At 41.3% G+C, this 21,331-nt stretch overlaps 2 protein-coding genes across 2 annotated transcripts in view; one reads left to right on the top strand and one right to left on the bottom strand.

The window, feature by feature from the left end:
* The window catches only part of LOC137170519 (astrotactin-2-like), a 287,500-nt gene that overhangs the window by 43,049 nt on the left and 223,120 nt on the right, over positions 1-21,331 (bottom strand). Inside the window, exons 15-18 of the mRNA XM_067573959.1 lie at positions 20,744-20,848; positions 20,201-20,380; positions 8,424-8,746; positions 183-316 (exon numbers count right to left, since the gene is read on the bottom strand). Of these exons, the coding sequence (XP_067430060.1) occupies positions 183-316; positions 8,424-8,746; positions 20,201-20,380; positions 20,744-20,848 (742 nt within the window). The remainder of the gene's footprint in view (positions 1-182; positions 317-8,423; positions 8,747-20,200; positions 20,381-20,743; positions 20,849-21,331) is intronic.
* trim32 (tripartite motif containing 32) lies at positions 13,069-18,242 on the top strand. Its single transcript, XM_067573958.1, has 2 exons — positions 13,069-13,177; positions 14,124-18,242. The coding sequence occupies exon 2, from the start codon at positions 14,136-14,138 to the stop codon at positions 16,191-16,193; it is 2,058 nt and encodes a 685-aa protein (XP_067430059.1). The 5' UTR covers positions 13,069-13,177; positions 14,124-14,135; the 3' UTR covers positions 16,194-18,242.

Here is a 21,331-nt window from a genome sequence, read left to right as displayed (position 1 = left end):
TGTGCTTGTGTCTACAACTTTCTCAAGTGCCCCAGGAGTTGGTAGAGACAGGTGTGTGTGTGTGTATGTGTGTGCATTTCCACGTGCATATGGAAGTGTGCCTGCAGTGCATCAGTGCATGCATCCATGAAATCTCTCTTGTGCATGAATTCCTAGGTGTCATGGTGTCACATCACACTTACATTGGCTGCCTAAGGGGACTGCAGTTAGGCAGGCCATCTTTGCTGAAGGCACTCAGGTCACAGCGACACCAGTTATCAATGACATCGCCCTTTCCAGCACACCAGTATGAGCTCATTGTGGCGCTCTTGAAGGCCTGTAAAGGGTAACAGGTGAGAGAAATGCAATTATCTCTTGGAACATGCGCTCCCCGTCCATCTACCCTTGCCCCACCCCCATCTCCCACCCCACCCACCTTCTCCACCATTGCCCTCCATATCCCAGCTCACACATTGGCACACACATCCTTGTACTTTTGTACATATCATGACTCTCCACTGACTATATTCATTTCCTTTTGCCTATCGCCTAAAATTAACCATGGGCACTAACATGTCATACCTCAGGCTTACTTTGAAGAAGTGAGGACTGACCAAAATGTCCTCACTTTGCAAAAATGTCCTCTCTCTAAAGGTCTAGAGCTCAAAATGGGTCTCACAAAGATAGAAGTACAGGTAGACACACACACACCCCCACACACAGAGTGACCTTTTCATAACCACCGTTCCCAATTACCGGAAGGCAGGAACATCTCACTAACATCGACAAGCTTACACTGTGATATCATAGATGCACTGTGACTTGATGGAGGTGTGAAAGCTGTGACACTCCCCACCTCCCCCATTCTACGCGTATGTTTGTGTCTGTGTGTGCGTGCGTGTGTGTGGATCTGTCTGTGTCGCTGTCGGTCTGTCTATGGAGGGGATGGAAGGGGAGGGTGGTGAGATGTTAGGAGATGACATCATCTCCTAACATCTCCTTGTACTGCTTCATTAACGGGCGAAAGAAAAATGAAAGGCAGAGGCTCAGTCATCCTCTAAAAGGCAGCAAAATGCCAATATAACCGTCAAAGCAATAAAGTATAATGTCAGGGCTTTCCCTAAAGCCACAGGCATGATAGAGAGGAGTTCAAGGGAGTTCGCAAGCACTCTGGCTCCCCCTGTCACACTATGGATCAATGGAGCACTCAGTTATTTATGTGCTATAACTGGTTGGCAGTGCTGCCTCATGCAGACAACTTTGGAGATGTGCTTGATCATGGTCACAAAAATAGGATGCTGGAACCATGCGGAAACATTATCACTGGGTACCAGGCATCCAACAAAAAGCAGAGAGGAGCCACTCCTTTGTTCCAATACACCATGACATTGACTTATCCAAAAGCAAAGGAACTGATGAGACCACACACATCTTTAAGATAACAATGCACATGCAGCGTGCACACATGGGTACATGCAAACGTGCACCCACAAGCACACACTCAAATTAATGATTGATTTCCACAGTTGGTTGTTTCATTTCATTGGAGAAATGCCAGGGAAGATTTCTGCAGTGTGTTGATTAGTGGAAGTGACATTTTAGATGATTTTGGGCATAGTCCTGACCAGAGAGGCAGAAAACTTAGCCAAAAAAAGAGTCAGGGTATGCACTTAGAAGCTGATGTTAGCATTTCCACAACACTGCATTGTTAGCTGTAAAGGAGGCTCAACAGTCTTTCATGGGAACTGACTTCTTCCAATGCCACTTGCTTTCACTCCAGGCAAAGAATCTTGAGAGTGAAAGTGACCTAAATGAGCAACAGAGTAGGAAAGAGTGTAAAAAAAAAAAAGAAGATGAGGCTGGAGAGGCCAGAGGAAATAGGACAGTAAAATCAACAAGATAAACAAGGAAACAAAGGTGTGAAAAAAGAGACTCCCAACTCTCAAAGCATTCCCCACCTTGGGGGACAGGATTAGGATCCTTCAGCAGTCAAGGCTTTCCCATTACTTATCCTCCAATACAAGCCCCTCTAAATGAGCCTGCTGAATGAGCAGTTATTATAGGGGGGTAGGCAAGCACTGTAATCCATGGCCATATAATAACCCCCCTGGCAAACCAAAAAGGGGAAAAAGGTTATTACATTTCTCCCCCCTTGCCTGAACCCATGTGGCTAACTGCTGCCAGAAAACAACAGCAGCAGGGGTCTTGCCACCTCATGTCAATGGGAAGCAGGCCACAGACAAAGGCAACAAGAAAAACCTGGACTCGAGGTCTATGCACGCACACAGACTAGACAAATATGAGAAATGAGAAATGACCTCCGCTGCTAGGGGCGAAAGAGAGAAAAGACCACAGGACCGCCATGCGTTTACCATCACCAGATTCCTAGAAAAAACCCATATGGGTCTGCGCGCTTGATTGCATGGCTGCACATGTGAAAAATAGACAAAGCGATTACCGCCGTGTTTATGTTTGAAGAGTAATGCAAGCCAGTCTCCACTGGGTAAACAGGGAATCTAATTGTGGTTTAGAGAATGCGGTGGGGGGTTGGGTGGGGGGCACAGGAGGTAAAGCAGAGATGAGGGTTTAGAGAAAAGCAAGAAAAAATGATAGTTAGCTGATACATGCTAAGTGATAATATGTCAAGTGTGGGGTGGTGAAGACAGCAAAATGTCCTTCTGGTGCAAGTAAAAAAGGGGCTTGAGTCAGTAAGGAAAATCCTTTAGTGAGATGAACAGACACATAGAAAGGCCCAGGAGAGGTTACTTCTACCATGTGTTCAATGCAGTTACAAGATAAGTCATAACTGAAAAGAGGAGGATACCCTATACTTTATTGATTAACTGCAGATCATGCATTTCCCAGAACACTATAGATCCATATACATTCTATCTTGGCCTAACAGGGGTAAGAAATTATCCATTATGCTCATATTAGAAAAGCCAGTGTTTTGACAAAGAATGTCCTATCTGAGCCTCAAATGTAACAGTGTCAGACAGTTTTTTGTGCAGCCCTGACAGATTTGCATTTAGGAACTGGTGATGCCCTTATGGTTACAATAACACACGGTTCTACTGTTTCACAAATGTGCCACAATTCATCTCCATTGACCTTATCGATACTGAACAAATTGAGCCGAAATGTAATCACCCCCTCCTTTGAACAGAAGACAAGATCAGTGAACTGCAAGGCCTCTGAGCATCAGCACAACTCCAGCCGCAAATTCCAAGCCTTGACGTCATTTAGACCCCACAGACTCACTGGCACCAAAATACTATTTGGACCTTTCACTTTCGTAGAAGCCTGTCGTGACTTACAAGAAGGCAAGGGAGGCCATTGTGACCTCTTTAATGTATTAATCTGTTTGTCTAGTCTAAGCTGACCATATTACTGTCCGTCTTCTGAGGCTAATACATGAAAACACTGGCCAGCTGGCCCACAGTATTGATTTATAAGATGATCACCAGTGGTGGTAAAGAGTCTAAGTCAGCACACACAGGACACCATCAATGGTGACCTAAGTGTGTACGTGTGTGTGTGTGTGTGTGTGCCTGGACACAAATGTGTTTATGTGGTCTTTCCAATCATTCAGGGCTAATGGTGTTAACAAAGGAACCAATGGGCTGCTTCTAGGAACCTTATAAGAAGTAGTACTTCCAGGAAATTGGACACTGGGGGCAGCTGGAGGGTTGGTTCACCTAGAGGTTGATGGGGGATTGCCATGTCACTGGAGAACCCTCAAACAGCAGGTATTGGTTTTTAGGTGTGCCAATTCTGTCTGGGGATGTTCTAAGCTAATCTGACCTGACCTTTCCAGCAAAGGAAATTGACCTTTTTATTAGTCTGCTATCTTATTATGTGTTACAAAACAACAAACTAAGCCAGCAATTTAAAAGAGACAACTGAGAAGGGGAATACAAATCTAACTGAAAACAAATACAATTTGTTTTCTGTTATGATTTAAAAGCAATGACAGATCCAACCCTAGTATATCATGTTTTTAGTCTTATTTTTCTTATTTGCCCAAGGGTTTATTTATTTATCTTTTTTGATGAATCTGAGGAAACAGTTCAAGCATTTCATTATTTAGACTAATAGCCCTCATGAAACAAGAAAATGAAATGCTGAATACAGAATCTGAGATGACTGGACAATTTTACTGGAAGCTAATGACAAGAACAGTTTGCTAGACATTACCCTCTATACATAGTAATAATTATCAGTGTTGCAGATGTTCATTGTTAAAGCACATAGGCTAGGGAAGTGAAAAAGTATTATTTGGTGGGGGGTGGGGAGGTGGGGTTGTGTCTTTTGTTGTCTAAAAGAAGACAACCTGGGATTTAGTGTCCGTGAAGCTGATTTGTGGACTAGAGTATAAAGGACAACCCTGAACTATTGCTGCTGTAATTGATGCTTTATGGACAAAATATTGACAAGAACAATGTACTTACTGGCCATACAGAGTTGATATGAAACTGCTCTATAAGAGCATGCACTCTCCTTGGTACTGAAGTAATGTTCCTGCAGTTGAAACTCACAGTTTTTCTTTCCATCTGTACATTAGATTGTGAGAGCTGCTGGATTGAGCTGCGTGGCAGATTATTGCTTTGAGTTTGCAGTGATTTTCAAGATGTGTTGCTTTTTAAAATTTGGTGTTCTTCTTACATAATCAGAATGGGAAAATGCTAGTTAGAAGCTGACAAGATACTAGGTATATGTTAATGTGCTCCTCTGAAAGCTACCCCCCCCCCCCTCCAGAAATGTTCTAGACACGGCCCTGTGAGGGGCTGCAGTACTGCGAGAGCATGACAGCGGCCACTCGGCAAGATATAGAGCATTCTGACCCATTAGACTCACAACCAATTTGTTCAAAAGGTTTGCCATAATTCAGTCACAGCAACACAGGACACAGGACCACTGGCAAGCTCCACAGGCATAAGCTTATTTATTTATCCACTGAGGTACTTTTCTCTGGCATTAAAACAGGGGAGTATCTGTGTGCGTGTGTGTATTTGTGTGCACACAACAGGCCTGTAAGCAAGACCACCTTAGTCGAGTCCAAGCCAATTCCAAGACCGGTTCCAGTCAAATTCAAGTCAAGACCAAGTTTAAACTGAGCCAAACCCGAGAACAGAGCAAATCAAGAAGTATTCAATACTAAGACAAAGAGGGAATAGATCTCAAACCTTTCCTTGAAGTGCTAAACATAATTATTTGGTTTCTTACAGACGAGTAAAGTCAATGAAGAACAAATTGCTACAAATTCAGTTATACAAGCAACTAAAGAATGCATAATGTTTAGTTTATCACATCATACAAGTTATTGAGACAAGTATCTTCACAGATAATTGTATTGCTGTGGATATAATAAACCAAAAAAATAAATAAATTAAAACATCCACATGTTATTCAGTATTTTAAAAAACTAACCTGACATGAGTATTTAGCCAGGCAGTTAGTTTTGTTTTTATCTGTTAAGGTTTTGAGATATAAATCTCCATACTAATACAATGGAGAATTTACACTTAAAACATTCAACAGCAACATCTCTTTCCAGAAAAAGTGACCCCATTACTCCGAATAATCCACAGATTTCACTGTGAACCGTTTTCATCTGGAACTACTTCCTACTGAAGAAATAGTCCCAATAACAAAAGTTGACAGTGAGGTCTGGGGATAATCCAGAATAAAGATATTGTTTCTTATAAGAGATGTTGCTGTATATTTTTTTAATGTAGCTTTTCAATGCTGTGAAAAGCACAAACTAAATTCCATCCACGTCCAGTGTATTGTGGAGACAAATATATTGGTGGCAAATATCTTAAAATCTGTGAGATACACTAGAGGTAAGTGAGACAGTATGTTCAATATGTCCAATATGTTTACACTATGAATATTTGCATATCCTGGGCAATATTTTGTACATTTCATTTAATTATCTTCAATTTAAATTTAAACTTGTAGCAGCTCTTCTCACTTATATATTATATAATGTATTTTACATGTTTTTTTTATTGTAAATTTCTTTCTTTCTTTTTTATATTATTTAGGATTACTTAATTTTGTGTATATTTGCTCTGCTATGCACTACAACACCAGGGTAAATTCCTTGTATGTGGAAACCTACTTGGCAATAAAACTGGCTCCGAGTCTGAGGACAGGATCAGTTTTCCAGGTATTATTCAAATCCTCAATTAGTAATTGATTCAATTAATGTCAATACTGGACATATGAACAAAGAAATACTTTATTCCCCATTTTCGTTTTTGACAGAGCCACACAGAGCAAGGGCGGATATGTCTTTTTATTCACTTTCTTTTCTGTCTTGATAGCAGCCTTTTTAGGAAAGAGTTAATTTCACCTTGTAACAAAATCCCCCTCTGGCTTAATAATGAGTAGACTGATGTGAAAAGGACATGACATGTCCTGTCAAACAGTCAGGCAGCCAGGAAGAGGCCGATAGATGGAGGTAGCTGAGAAAGGGAGGAGGAGGGAAAGAGTGACAGATCCATGTAAACCCGGCAGTGGGCATACAAAGACACATACAAATAGGTATACACATATAGGTATAACCTCAGTCCACCTTATCATAACCTGGACAACTAAGCCTCTATTTTGATTACTTCAGGGGGTTTAGGGTCAAAAAAAAGAACCTCATCTCTGAGAAAGCTTTTGCAACATGGCAGCTGTCTTTCCCAATAGACCCAGCCAAGTAGAAAGATAGTCTCTAGCAAAAGTGTGTGTGAGAAAGACACACACACACACACACACACAAAGACAGGGTAAGAGAGAGGGAGAGGGGGAGAGAGAATTAGCGGTTGTGTGTGTGTGGAGGGGCAGGTTGTTGTGTCGCTAGTCTCTTAATGCAATATACGTATGCGCCTTTCAGACTAGCAGCAGCAGTTGGGGCAAAGAGAAGAAGCGAAAGAGAGGAAAAGAGGAGCAGAGTGATGGACTCTCCTCCCTCCCAAGAGGTCGATGACATCAATAAGAAGCTAATAATCCTGCCTCAAGCTACCTCAGAAGGGCTTGCCAGAGCAATCCACTGCAGTCTACCCCATCTCCTCCTCCTCATACATCTCACTCTCTACATCCCCAGAAGACCACGGGTTGGGTAGGGGGAGAGAGAGGGATGGATAGCGAGGTGTTTGGAAGAGAGGGAAAAAGAGACATTTTGCTCTTCCTCACGTTTAGCTATCGATGAAGCCCACTAGGGACCGTCTGCTATTGATTGTGCCTTCTTTTCTTTGGGGCTGTGGTGCTTGTTATGGGCGGCACGTACAGGGGGGCTTTGTTGTGTGTGTGTTCATGAGCGTATATATATGTGTGTGTGTTTGTCTTTTTGCCTCTGGTATTGTTGTTGTCTGCAGTAATTTCAGAAGGTAAGGTAATTAGACGCTTGATTGGGGGAAGCGTGAACCAGTCTGCTCCCAATGGCGTGTGCATGCGTGCGTGTTGGGTGTGAGTCACCTGCAAACAGCTCTGTGTTGGCTAACATACACATGGGGAAGACATGCACCGGATGTTGAGTAGCAAGACAATGTCAAGATGAAGCCCAAACAGAACAAAATGTGGTAAACTAAATGTCAAGTGAAGCCAGAACCCCCTTCTAAATTACCTTAGGGAAGACTTCTCATACAGGATGAATCATAAACACAACATGTGGCCATTACGCTGATATTACATTCAGCTGTGTGTGCTTGTTTAGACACAGACACACTTATATATCTCACACATATACACATTGACTTCCCCACAAGGGGAGAAAACCATGATGTCATCTTTTTTATGTCCTCTGTATTACAGTGCTCATTTCCAGTGGTCAAAGATAACAAACTAATGCCACCTAGAGGTGATTTGTTACAACTGCATCAGTTAAATGCCTTAGAGGACAACGGATATGTACAGTATTAGAGGATTACGCCACTTCCACATGGCACATAATTGTGAATGAGTAAAATAACCTGATGAATAAATGTATGTCTCATACACTTTTATCACAAGACAGCAAAACAAATTTTGCATTCATTTGCTTCACACTATGTTGATGTCACATGCTAAATTGCATGCAAACGTTTTATTAATTAATCATTCAGTGAATGTGTGAATTTGTAAGTAATCCCTTTTTTAGGTATATAATATATGACTTTGTGTAGATATTAAAATCTTCTCTTTCAAAAATCCTTTGATTTTACAGAAAAAAGGAAAAATCCACCACAAGATAAGTTTTTTTTTTATTATTTTGCTTTTGTCTTCCAACTCTCGTAGGTATGTTGATGTACTGTATTGCATCTCTTGACTCTCTTTGTTATTCTACAGTTATACAGTCACTTTGTTAGCCTCTCATTGACCTTTTATGCACACATCCACATGCACGTGCACACAAGCAGACACACACACACACACACACACACAGACATCCTACCCCCTCGCTGCTTTCTCACCTCTTTGGTGACGTTGTCTTGGACCAGGCTGTAGAGGGGCACCACACGGCTGACTTCCAGCAGAACAGGGATGGGTGAAGGCTGTTCTCCACTCCTGCTGTTACCACTGCGGCCTCTCCCCGACACACTTCCCATCATGGCTTGGTGATGGCACAGGTGGCAGCCAGCTGGACAGCTGCCTTTCTCCTCACAGCGGATCTCTACACCATTCACCATGTCGTCAGACAACAGCTGGCTCTTCTGCAGTGCCGACAGGTAGCTGATGAAGGGAACTGACTTCAGCTCACGCCTCCCACCTCCACCAACCCCCTGGTCTGTTGCCTCTGGAGGGGCAGGAGAGAAAGAGAGGGGGGGTATGAGGGGGTGCAGACAAAGATATACAAAGTTAACAACAACAATGATTTATATTATTTTAGGAAGAGGTTGGGAAAAACAGCCATCTCTTTCACTGTCATGTACTCTTTCCAAATTGTAAAAACAATCATTCTCCCTTAACCTTCTTTTATCTTTATTTCCATAAAACAATTTATGAATCTCCACTTGGAGTAGCAAAGAAAATTCACAGTCCCTCCGCTGCATAGAACGTCTGCATCTGGATTTACTTTTGCATGCTGCCAAGGAAAAGAAGACAAAACAACAACTAATCCCTTACTGTCATCAGCTTTCATAGACAAAGGATGAATGGGAAGGGGCAGGGAGGGGGGGTGGGGAGGGGTGTCACTGGCTTCTTCTCCTTAGTGTCAATAACCACTGTTTGTTGTTCTCACTGGAGTTTTGGGGGGGGGGGGGGGTGGCTTGGTGGGGGGGGTGTTCTTTCTCATCATTTCCTCTTTCAGAGAGAAAACAACACACCATGCGGAAAGAAGCGGCAGAAGCAGGGGAGGAGTAAAAGCAGGACAGAATGTATTTTGGGTGTTGAGTGTTTCATTTGGAGGACACATCAGGCCGCATGTTACAGTGGAGCAGATCTGCCATCTGCGCTGATGTGGCAAATGTGTCTATTTGCTTTCCAAGAACAGTGGACACATATGTTAGTTTTCCAAATGAGTGATAAGGGATTCTTTCTAGTCACAAAAAAAAGTTGTATTGCAAAAAAGTGCATTACAGTTGGAATTACTGGCCTATGAACATGAAGAATCATCAGTTACTGTTCCAAAACGTAGATTTGAAATTTTTTCACTCTAAACCCTCAATATTCCAGTTTAAAAAACTGAGTTTACATTAGGTTGTCAGAGTATCTGGCAGCGTAGACCCTGTTCACATTAATTAAGCTTTTTTGTCTGAGGGAAAACACCATTAGCTCTCGACATGAGACCAAACGTATGAACACGCTAATGTGAAAATGTTAAACTCACCATCACACACCCCCAATCACATACATACAGAGGCACATGGATGGATGGATAAGATTACCTATGTACATTACATAAGCACATATACACTTAACAGATAATATACTGTGCACACACACGGACCAAGTAAAAGGAAACCCCAAACCAGAAAGGAAGTGGATAGGGCAGCAACAGCCCTTGACATTTTTCAAGGTGGGCTTATTGGGACCAATTAGGGTTAAGGTTTCAAATTACTCATTTCCTGTTAACAATTTTGATGGCAGTGAAATCAAATATCCTTCAAAGTATTCTCAGTGGCAAAAAGACAACACAGTGCATGTGGGTTTGTGTGAGATGTGTCTACGTGTGCAGTTTCACTTGGACACACTTCCTGTAATATCACATGATAAAAAAGTTTATCCAAGACACAGAGAGGGTGTGTAAACTTTCAACCATTAATTTCTCAAACACAAACACATGCCAGCACATGTGTTTACCAGCAGGCATTTAATAGTTGGGAGAAAAACATACATAACTCAGGTGGGGACGTTTCAAGGACTATTTTCTAACAAATATTATTTGCGCATAGGTGTCATGGGTAATTAATATGGAGGATGTGATGTGGCAATTCAACCATACGAATACAGAATGAAGAAATTATCTAATTACAATACATCTAAGACAGTTTTTCAATTTCACATCTGGTGATAGATGCCTTTATAAAATATAAAAGGCCTGTTGTTACAAAATGTGAGCTATTGTGTACATGTAACTCAGTGGTAAAAAGTTTTGGTTTTGTTGCACTGTTAACAACACTGGCTTTATGTTAAAAGTTAAGATGCACACAGGAAGTTCCTACATCAGTCATTTCCATACTATAACAAACAAAAATCACATTCCATAATCTAAAAGAATGAATATGTAATGGATGAAAAGATAGAAGAAAAAGCATTTATTTCCTGAACTCACTATTAAAAGTATATGATAATGAATAGAAAACTTTATAAGAAGCCTGCATTGAGCAGAGAAGGGTGTATAGCTCCACCAACAATAAACCGCTACTGAAGAAAATGGCTGTAGACATTTTTTAAGGATTACTGAGACTATGTGTCCACTGGAGAACTACTCCTATATAGAACTAATATGTTTCTTTATATGTGTAACATTCAACTACCAAATGTAAATGGCATCTCAGGTCACTGATGCTTCCATATTCCTATAAGCAACACCAAGGACATGACCTTCATGTCCTCAATTGTAGCTATGACCCTGGTGTGTGTGTGTCTGCACATACATATGTTGTTGTGACTGACTCCTTGTGTGTGTCTGTAAGACATTGACAAGCAGTTGAAGGGGTGGGTGGTAACTTAATGTGCAACAGTATGTAAACAGGCTCAGGGGGTGGCCCAAGAGCCCAATTACATGCACTTCTTGAGGCAACACAGACGCAGAAAAGAGCTGTCGTCACCCAGCTCTCACAATAAAGCTCTGTAGCTCATGTTGGCTGTGACTAGCCAGTCTAATTCACTCTGACCCTTTAACTCATTTCACCCCAGATTACAAATGTTAATATCTATCTAAAAAATGCATTTGATTAAAATTTGGCATTGTCAAGTATTTCTAAACTGTAACCAAGGCAATGCAGTTGTCAGAGTTAGCTGACATTAATAGTTCTTCATGTGCAATCATGCTTTCTCTACTTTTTAATTTTTTTATTTACGTTTGGAACTTCTTCCAATTTTCTTTAAGTGTCTTTACCATAAATCTTGTTTTGAGACTGTTATAGCACAGACTGCTGTAACATGTAATTTCCTTCTGAAGCCACTAAAGTACTTTGTCTGTGTTTCTGTTTATTTGTGTTTGTGCAATCTACAGTTTCATTAAGATTCGACCGAAGGCGACTCCCTTCGCAAGGAGAAATTAAATTGGACCACATGTATTTTTTGTGCAGTTAAGGGAGTGGCCCATCATTTTGCCTCTTTATAGTGTAAACTATGGCAGCTCAATGCTGTGTGGAATGAATGTGATGCTTATGCAACACTTGCTTGTCAACAAACATACTGAAGAGATAAATGGAGTGAATTTCCCAGTCATTGATCTTGCACTGCCTTTCTTAATTAAAATGTCTTTGTAGACTGGTTGCAGTATAATTACTCATGAGGGACATATCCCCTCTGGCCAGGGTTATGTTGCCCAGGCAACAACAGCAAAGGTGTCAGATATCTTCCACAGCAATTTAATACAGATGTTGTTAGATATTGTTACTGTCGGCATTGCTGTTAATACTTTATTAAAATAGTTGCGAGTGCTAGATGTACCACAGAGCTGTGATTGTAACAGGCACTTGTTGTAAATCTCACACAACATTGGTATAGCAATAGAGACACACGCAAATAAAATAAGCATGTGTGTGAGCTGTACCTTGTCTACAAAGTACCATTATGATTAAACTTTGTTATACTGTATCTTGCTATATCAGTTATTTCAACAGCATTTTCACTCCAAATTGCATGCTAAAATAACATTAACAAATATGTTAAATGGCTAAAAAAATGTTGATCTAAATGCATATTCTTATTTTCTTTCAAATTTATTAGTTTTAAAATTGTTTGACCAAAGAAAAGCAGACGGTTTCTTAGATGGCCCTGTCCCCTCACTTGATCTTTACACGGGTGCTGCCTGAGCATCTTTTTGAAGACTAATTCTGACATCTAGTGGTGTATTACTGTAACTACTAGCTTATGTCTAAAAACTGTTCACATTTCACCACATCTGGATGTTTTCAAATGCAGTTGTAGCCTGTGGGCAGTACTTCAGGTTCTCTCTGTGAGACTCATTTTCTCAGGTACACGTCTGTTTACTTCACTCAAGTTAACCAATCTTACATGTTTGTTTTTTTGCAGGGTATACGGGTGAAATAATGTCTTTCAGTTGCACATTAAAATGATTAGTTGCCTGTCAGAATAAGTCATAGTACATCTTAGTAATGTTAAACAAATTTGATTTTGGGAGTATTTGCAGTAGGTATTGTGCATGAAAATCATTCAAATCCTAGTTGCCTAATATGAAAAACTCTTTTGCGGATTGTTCTGTGTGAAAAAGGGGAATGTTGGGAATTAGGCAATTAAAAGACAGTAAATTATTTAGATCTTTATGTAATCTGCTCGTGTTGTGAGTCAAATCACAGTAAAAGCCCATAAACTGCATCAGGACCGTCCGGACCCTCGCGTGGCCGCGTACAGGCGTACACAGCAGCCAATCAAAACAACCGTCAGGCTCAGCGCTGTGCGTATTGCGTAACACCCCTACTCTGCCTACGTAACGTCGTCAGCACTGCAGTCTCTGACTAGCAGCTGCAGTAGCAGAAACACAGCACGCCCATCAAAACCTCTGTACTTTCAACCAGCTAACACTGAAGGAAAGGTAACGTTTTAAAGCAAAAATGTCAAAAGAGAAGCATTACGACGAGCCGCATACCTTATTTCTGAATGCATGTTCATGAAAGTCAGCCCTGTTGAATGTTGAATAACATTGTCGTCTTGTGTGAAAGGACAGCGTTAACGTTTGTTGTTTTGTGGAGAGGCCTCCGACTTACCAGTATAAAATTAGGGAGATGTCTGTGTTATTCGTTTTTAAATTCTGCAGTACAAGGTCAACCTATTTTTAAGCAACAAGACAGCTCGGTAGTGCCGCAGATATAACCTATAGTTAGCTTGCTTATCACATTGTTTGTCATTAGCATTGCGTGAAGCGACCGTGTGTCTTTTAGCACACTGATGAGTAATAATTACCTTTACTGCTATTATCATCATTGACTTAATGTGGAAGTTTATTTTCTTTTGCGTGCATGAGGATGTGATCTGTGACAGCTAATGTCAGCGTTGCCTAGTTATGGACACATCCTATTGACTTAAGATTGTTGTCACTTTTCGTCAGTGAATGCTTTCCTTGTTAACTGGTCGCCCAACAAGTAATCTCGGCCGTATCTTAATGTCACAGCTTGCCACATATGCTTCTGAATTTGCCGAGCAAATGAGCTGCAACTAGCCTCCTAACATTAGGTTTGTGACGATGTTCCGGACTTAATTACTCAATGTCACGCTGTCACAGTGACTGCATCAGATGACTGTCAAAACAGTCACACAGTACAAACTGTCATACTGCACAGTATACTTGCGTGCAATCTTCCTTGCATAATCTCAGTATCCATTTTCTGCAGCTGCAAAACATTGTTGAATCCAGTACAACACATACACACACACTGACTGTGAAGCATAACAAATTTAATACAATATGCACATACTGTAGTATGTGCCCATGTGAGTTAGTGACATATTTTCCTCTCTTCCCCTCTTGTTGTTTCACTCAGGCAAGCATCATAATGGCGTCACCCTCCTATCCACTGGACCCGGATTTAATGAGGGAGGTTCTCGAATGCCCTATCTGCCTGGAGACCTACAGCCAGGATCAAATGAGACCCAAACTCCTGCAGTGTGGTCACACAGTGTGCCGTCAGTGTCTAGAGAAGCTGTTGGCCAACACCATCAACGGTGTGCGCTGCCCATTCTGCAGCAAGGTCTCCCGTATGAGCAGTATCTCCCAGCTGGCTGATAATCTCACTGTGCTCAAGATCCTAGATTGTACTACATCTTGCAGTGCCGCTGCTGCTGCCCTGATGTGCAAGTCCTGCTGCAGCCGCCTACCACGACAGTACTGCCATGACTGTTCCACAGTTCTCTGTGAACTCTGTAAAGGGGAGGGCCACCTGCATCAAGGCCATTCAGTCCAGCCAATTAGGGTGGCTGCTGAACAACGTCGTAAAGAACTGGGTGGGAAGCTGGCTGCTCTGCGCAAGGTTATGGGCGAAATTCAGAAGAAAAAGACAACTATTGAAAACATCTCCAAGTCCTTGAGGCTAAAATACCGAGCAGTGCAACAGGACTATACTACAGCTGAGCTACGTCTTCAAGAGGAACTCAGCAGGTCTCGAAGGACGTTCACAGCTTCTATGACAGAAGTGGAAAAGCTCAATGGGCAGGTCCTGGAGGAGCAGACATATCTCCTGAACATTGCAGAGGTAAAAGTGGTGTCACGCTGTGATTATCTGACAATGCGGGTGAGGCAGAGTGATGTCGCCTTGCTAAAGGATGATGGTGGAGGCAGTGATGATGAGGAGCTGGATCTGAGGAGCAGCTTGCCCACGATGTTTCAGCTGCAAGAGCCAGAGCTGATCAGAACAGAGCACTCGAAACCTGTAGAAGTGGGCCAATTGACCACAAACACTTATACTGTCAATACAGATGACGAGGAGAGTGGGTTGGAGATTGCACTTGAGGGTGATGTAGACAGCGTAGGTGGGGCAGTAGGCGCTACAGGTGGTGCAATGGGAGCTCCAGTGGATCTTTACCGAGATATTGACATGGTTACAGCTGTAGAGGAGGCGGTAAGTGATTCACCTGGCAACTTTAAGTCAAAGTCCGTGGATGCAGGAAGTGGATCACCTGGAGGAGCTGGGGCGAGTGCAGGGCCCCCAGTCTGCCAGTTTGTGAAGAAGATGGGTTGCAAGGGAACCCTACCTGGCATGTTCAACTTACCAGTCAGCATCTGCGTATCAGCACAAGGTGAGGTCCTGGTGGCTGACCGTGGCAACTACCGCATCCAGATCTTTAATCGCAAAGGCTTCCAGCATGAAATCCGCCGCAATGCCAGTAGCATTGACAACTTTGTCTTGAGCTTCCTTGGGGCCGACCTGCCTAACCTCATCCCCTTATCCATTGCTGTCACTCCTCAAGGTCTGATTGGGGTCACTGACAACTACGATAACTCAGTCAAAGTTTACACTATGGATGGGCACTGTGTGGCTTGCCACAAGAACCAACTGATTAAACCTTGGGGCATTACTGCCATGCCATCAGGCCAGTTTGTGGTGTCAGATGTGGAAGGCGGCAAGCTGTGGTGCCTTGCAGTGGACCGCAATGTAGGTGTGGTCAGCTACAACCGATTGTGCTCTGCTGTGCGGCCGAAGTTTGTGACATGTGACACAGCTGGAACAGTCTATTTCACCCAGGGCCTGGCCCTGAACTTTGAGAAACGCCACAATGAGCCCCACCTGGAAGGCGGCTTCTCCATTGGCTCAGTGGGTACCGATGGCCAACTGGGCAAGCAGCTCAGCCATTTCTTTGCAGAGACAGAGGACTTCCGCTGTATCACTGGCATGTGTGTGGATGCCAATGGGGATTTGCTGGTAACGGACAGCGGCAGGAAAGAAATCCTCCAGTTTCCCAAAGAGGGTGGATTCAAAATTCTCATCCAGGAAGGGCTGACCTGCCCTGTGGGAGTGGCCACTACCCAGAAAGGGCAGCTGCTAGTTCTGGACTGTTGGGACCACTGTGTCAAAGTCTACACATACATTCAGAGGAGACACTCCTCCACCTCATAGAGGAACAATCCAATCTAACTGCACATAAGTATGAGAGGTTTAGTAGGTATGTGTTGGTAGGTGTGGATGGAAGTTTGGAGAAGGTAGAAACACACTGTAATCTGTCACTTAAATTTGAGTGCAGTCCAAATAATTCTCACTCCAGCTTTCATTGGTTCATTAAATGAATGTTCTAGTCCTTGTATTTCAGTTCATGGCCTTCTGAATTTTAGTTGTGTTACCTCAAATTAAAAATTGGCCTCTAAAGCTGTTTTTGATTATGATTATTTTAATAGATCACAACACTAAAACTGATCTTGCAACAATTTACGTCAAAGAATGCTGGCACAAGTTGCCAGATTAAAATAAGCCATTGATGTCAAAGCTAACGCAGGCACAAAATACAGAGGATTTCCCTTCCTCTCTTACTGGCTGCTATATCCACCAGCCTGACTGTGTGTGATGCACGGCTTTCCCTGATTTGGCTCAGCTTTGCAACAAAAAAAAAATGAGAGGAGGAAGAGCTAAAAATGAACCTGTATTTATATATGAAATAAAACATACCAAGGCTTCTGGCCTGTGAAGCACTTTATTGTTGACATGTCACTGTTCCCTAGTGTTTCTAGGTTTTATTAGCACAGACTAACATTGATGTTGCTGAATGCAGCTGGCAGCTTTAAAGTTTACTGTGCAGTTTGCTAATGGCACATCAGTAACCCAAGTATCAGCATTCATTGAATTGCATTCAGTAACATTCAGGGAACATACAGTAAGTGTAGAATATCAAGTTACCTACAGGGAAAGGAGTTGAACTACAAAATCACAAGCTTATGTGCTTTGATGGAAAGCTGGGGAATATGGGGCGTGGTGATATGACATTTACTGGGGTTTCTGTGGGTTTACATTTTTTACTGACATTGTCAGGAAAAAAAACTTTTGTATAGGTCTACAATGGTAAATAGGATATACCTTTAGCTGTTAAATTCATCTATTTATTTTTGTTAAAGCTACTTTGAGGGTAGCTGAGTTGATACCACCAGAATTAGACACAGACAATATTTATTATCATTTTTCTGGAACTTATTAATACTGCCTAGCTAGCCTGTGTTCGTGCTCCTTTATTCAACCAACTGCTCCTTACTTTCCAGCCACAGCCTCACTTATGTCACTACTAGGCAGGTTGAGGTAGAATTCTGCTCCAGATCGTATACCAGCTGTTTTGCTCAGTCATACATCTGAATCGCATTACTGTGGGCAGTTTTACTTCCGATCGCAAACTGTCCTGTTGACCGTCCAGTCCTACTTGAATACATCCACAGCACCATGAATAACAATTAATCGATGAAAGTTTTAGTCCTACTTCTCAGACAGAGCTGTTTCCATTATTAACAAAGTAGCAAAGTTCTGAGGTCCTACAGTAAATGTCCTTTGTAACAGATCTATTCGCTGTGGAAACTGTCAGAGCTATCTTTAATTTACTTTTTGTTGCTATGCCAATACAAGAAACACAAGCACCCAGACCATCAAAAATGTTTACACAACCCTGTCCAAACCCGACATTTATTCCACTTGTTCCGCCCTACCTAGTGCTTACACACTCTTTGTAGGGATCACTGGCAGGAGTGTTCAGAATAGCACTGTTAGGATAATGTTGAGTGAAAACTCCAGCAACACACGCCAAACCTGGCTTTGTTACACTGCGATGTTGGTTCAGTGTTGCTGTGTCTCCCTCAGGTTTTTATTCAACACTAGACGACTTGCAACCAGAATTCTCTAGCGTTGGTAGATACGGTGAAGATAGCAGCCATATACAGGGTTTTCCTAGTTAGTGCTAGTGTTAGTCTACATGAAGTTGGTCTGTATCAGCATGCATTTTATGTATTATTTTATCATGTTGATTTATTGAATTTTTGAGTCCATGTAAAGCATGAGAAAGATGATGCTTTCAGGTAAAATAACAAAAGACGACACTTTTGATGAAAATATTTTGTGGCCTAACTATGGGGAATCAAATTAATCATTGAAACCCTCCCATCAATACTGTATCAAACATGTTCTGTTTCCATATAGTCCCAAATATGCCTGAGACAATACACATCTTTCAGTCCAGGTTCGCTCATAAGAGCATATCACATAGTTTGAGCCTTAAAAATAAATACTCTCACAAAGCTGACCTTAACTCTGCACGTGGAGCCCTATTAAACAGCAACATACAAATATACATATCTGATAATCAAACTGTATCATAAACAATAAGTGTTTTTAATATTTCTAGCTAAGAGATAAGGTGAAAAAAATAACAAAATTTAAGTATCAGATGAAGTCTGTCACAGTCATTTTCTTGTGCTTTTTTATTTCACTATGTATTTGTTTACTTCAACACTAAACCAATTGATTTTAATAATAGATTCAGCTGCATGTCAACCTTGCCATCAAAATTGATTTTTGTCTCAGTGATTACACTTTATGCAAGTGGTAACTAGAAGTAGTCATTATTAGAGAATATTCAGACTCCTAACAATAACAGAAAAAGGCATACAATGCTAGTAAAATCAAGTGTCCTTGTGTCAGTGTGCTGAACATGTGAGTGTGTCACATTATATGAATATGATTTATTTAATTGGAGGAAAGTTATGTCCTTGCATTTTTATTAGTTAATTGATTTATACTACTGGATTGTATTATTGCAGTATGTCTATGAACCAAACTCCCATGTCCTTCAGGTGTTATGTCGTTTGGAGGTTGTGGATTTCACAATGTGTTGAACACATTACAGTCGTGTGTGTAGTCAAATTCATGTTTGTATTGTTGATTATCTGAGTGCAATAAACATTTATGAAACAAACAACAAAAAATGTCCTAAGCAGTTTTTTTTCATAACATTCTAACCTATTATCAAATATGTATTCAGTTTTTCCATGTGACCCTGACTTGTAGTGAACCAAACGTATTTTGTCACAATAATTGTCTGGCTTTTAAGTTCCATTTAAATTTATTTTAATGTATAGGTAGTGGTGGGTGAAAAGGGCAAAAATAATACTGCTGATAATGATAAAGTACTGTATAGTATTTGCAAAAGTAAGTCTTACCACTCTGTTTCAGCTTCTCAGAGTCCACCTTCAAAACCCACAACTGAAGCTAGTTTTCAAAAGCATGACGTGGCCATGTTATGTCTTGTGTACTACTGAAAACAGTATACATTTGATAAGGTCTTATGTGCTTAATTTGGTCCTACTTACCTTCATACTCCTACTTCTGAGGTCTTTAGAACCAAGATGTTTGTCGGATGGTCAAGAGCATGCATATTTTACAACATTAAGAACACATTTTTACAGCACTTTTTAGGGAGTTGTGTTTGTTCAATGCCGGTCCTCCTTGACCCAAATTCTGTTTCTCCTTTTTCCTACAAAGTGAGCAAGTATGGAATAGTATTTGCTTTGAAACCCTGGTGCCAATCAACCACACTGAATCGCTAGACTGCAAATTAGCACTTTTTGGATCACAAAATAAACAGGATTAAAATAAAACAATTCAAATGGAACAGTGCTGCAAGGTAGTTTTGGGATGCTGTTAAGTCACACTGATGTTTAATTTGATTCATGCAGCTTATGCTATCTTTTAACCAGGAGGCAAATTAAGGGGGGGTGAAGTCTTCAAACATAACCCAGTTTAGTTTATATTCAGATGAAGTGTGACTCTCCCCTCCCACCTGTTAAATTATAAGAAATCTTTCTCTACTTCTGTTCATTGTGTATTTGCAGTAGGTTGCTTACCTTGATTTAAAAAAGGTTATAGTGTCTTGGTTACATTTGATTGTAGCCCTATCACCCCTGAAATTGTTTTACTTGCTGTTCTACCACTGTTTTACCTCTGCTGCTACACATTTGTTCAATTTAAAATTATATGTTACATAAATCTCTCTATCTTTCACAGATTTCCCCAAAAATCCTTATCTAGTATATAGGGGCAGCATCTTTCTTCATCCTTCTTGAATTCAGCCTTTTGTTCCTGTCTGTCAGCATGCTCACCTTTCTGGTACTGCAGCCAGAGCTGCTGCTGGGCCTTCTTGCTGGGGAAGTAGATGCTGCAGCTGAGCTCAGAGCCGTAGAGGGCCTCAGACACATAGTGGCTGCCATACTGCTGGAGAAAAGCCAACAGCTCCTCACGTGTGCTCTCTGCTGACAGTGTCTTCAGCACCTTGGAAAAGCCTACCAGGTCAAGACGGAGTTAGAAAAATTGTGATTTTGTATCCAGTATAGGGAAGATGGGGTTGGTTATTAAGGTCAGGCTTAAATGTGCAATTAACATTAAAATCAAGGTCTATCAAGGACACAGACAGATGCAAAGATAGGAAGATAGATCATGTGACAGCCCCAATTGCCATAACTGTAACTGGGAGCAGCTGGCCAATGTTCTGAGTCAAACCCATACACAATAGATAGGCTGACAATATGCATACTGTACACTACACATACTGTATACTAAACCTGCATAGCAATTCTCTAAGGCACTGACCAGGGAATTCTTTGTGATGCTAAGAAATTACAAAGTTAAATTATTCAGACACTGACCCGTTGATAAGGTAATGGAGCTGAGTTTGACTTTGTACAGATTGCTTCGGACTCTCCACTGTTGAACCATAGGATAGCCCACTGCTTCACTGAACTGGGCATCCCCTAAGAGAGACAGAAAAAAAGAGAAGACACAAATTAAGACAGAAGGACACAAGACAGACAGCAAATACAACAATATAAAACCAATTACAAAACTTAAATTCATAAAGAGCAGCTGAGATGAAAAATAAATGTATCAATAAATAAATCCATCATTTCATTTGAACAGTTTATTGCTGATCCATTGTTATCCATTATTGCCTTAACATTGTTTATTATCACAGCCCATATCCCAGCTGCTCCCAGATCAATGACAGATATATAGTGCAGCTTGAACTCCAATTGGATTGCTGACATTAGAAGTGGGAGCAATCTTGCTATTCTCCACAATTCAATTACCAAACTTTCACACTAGTTTAGAACTAAAGCTGCAAAAGTAAAGAGCAAGGGGAAAAAAAAAAATCAGCTGCTTATGGGAACCTTGATCCTGTGCCTCTGGAAAGCATTTTACACCTGAGACATTCATGCACAATGAGTTTTTTTGTG

Source organism: Thunnus thynnus, chromosome 19 (genome assembly GCF_963924715.1).
Source record: "Thunnus thynnus chromosome 19, fThuThy2.1, whole genome shotgun sequence".
NCBI lineage: Eukaryota > Metazoa > Chordata > Actinopteri > Scombriformes > Scombridae > Thunnus > Thunnus thynnus.
The sequence above is the reverse complement of the archived record's forward strand: the minus strand, read 5'-3'. Positions and strand labels throughout refer to the sequence as shown.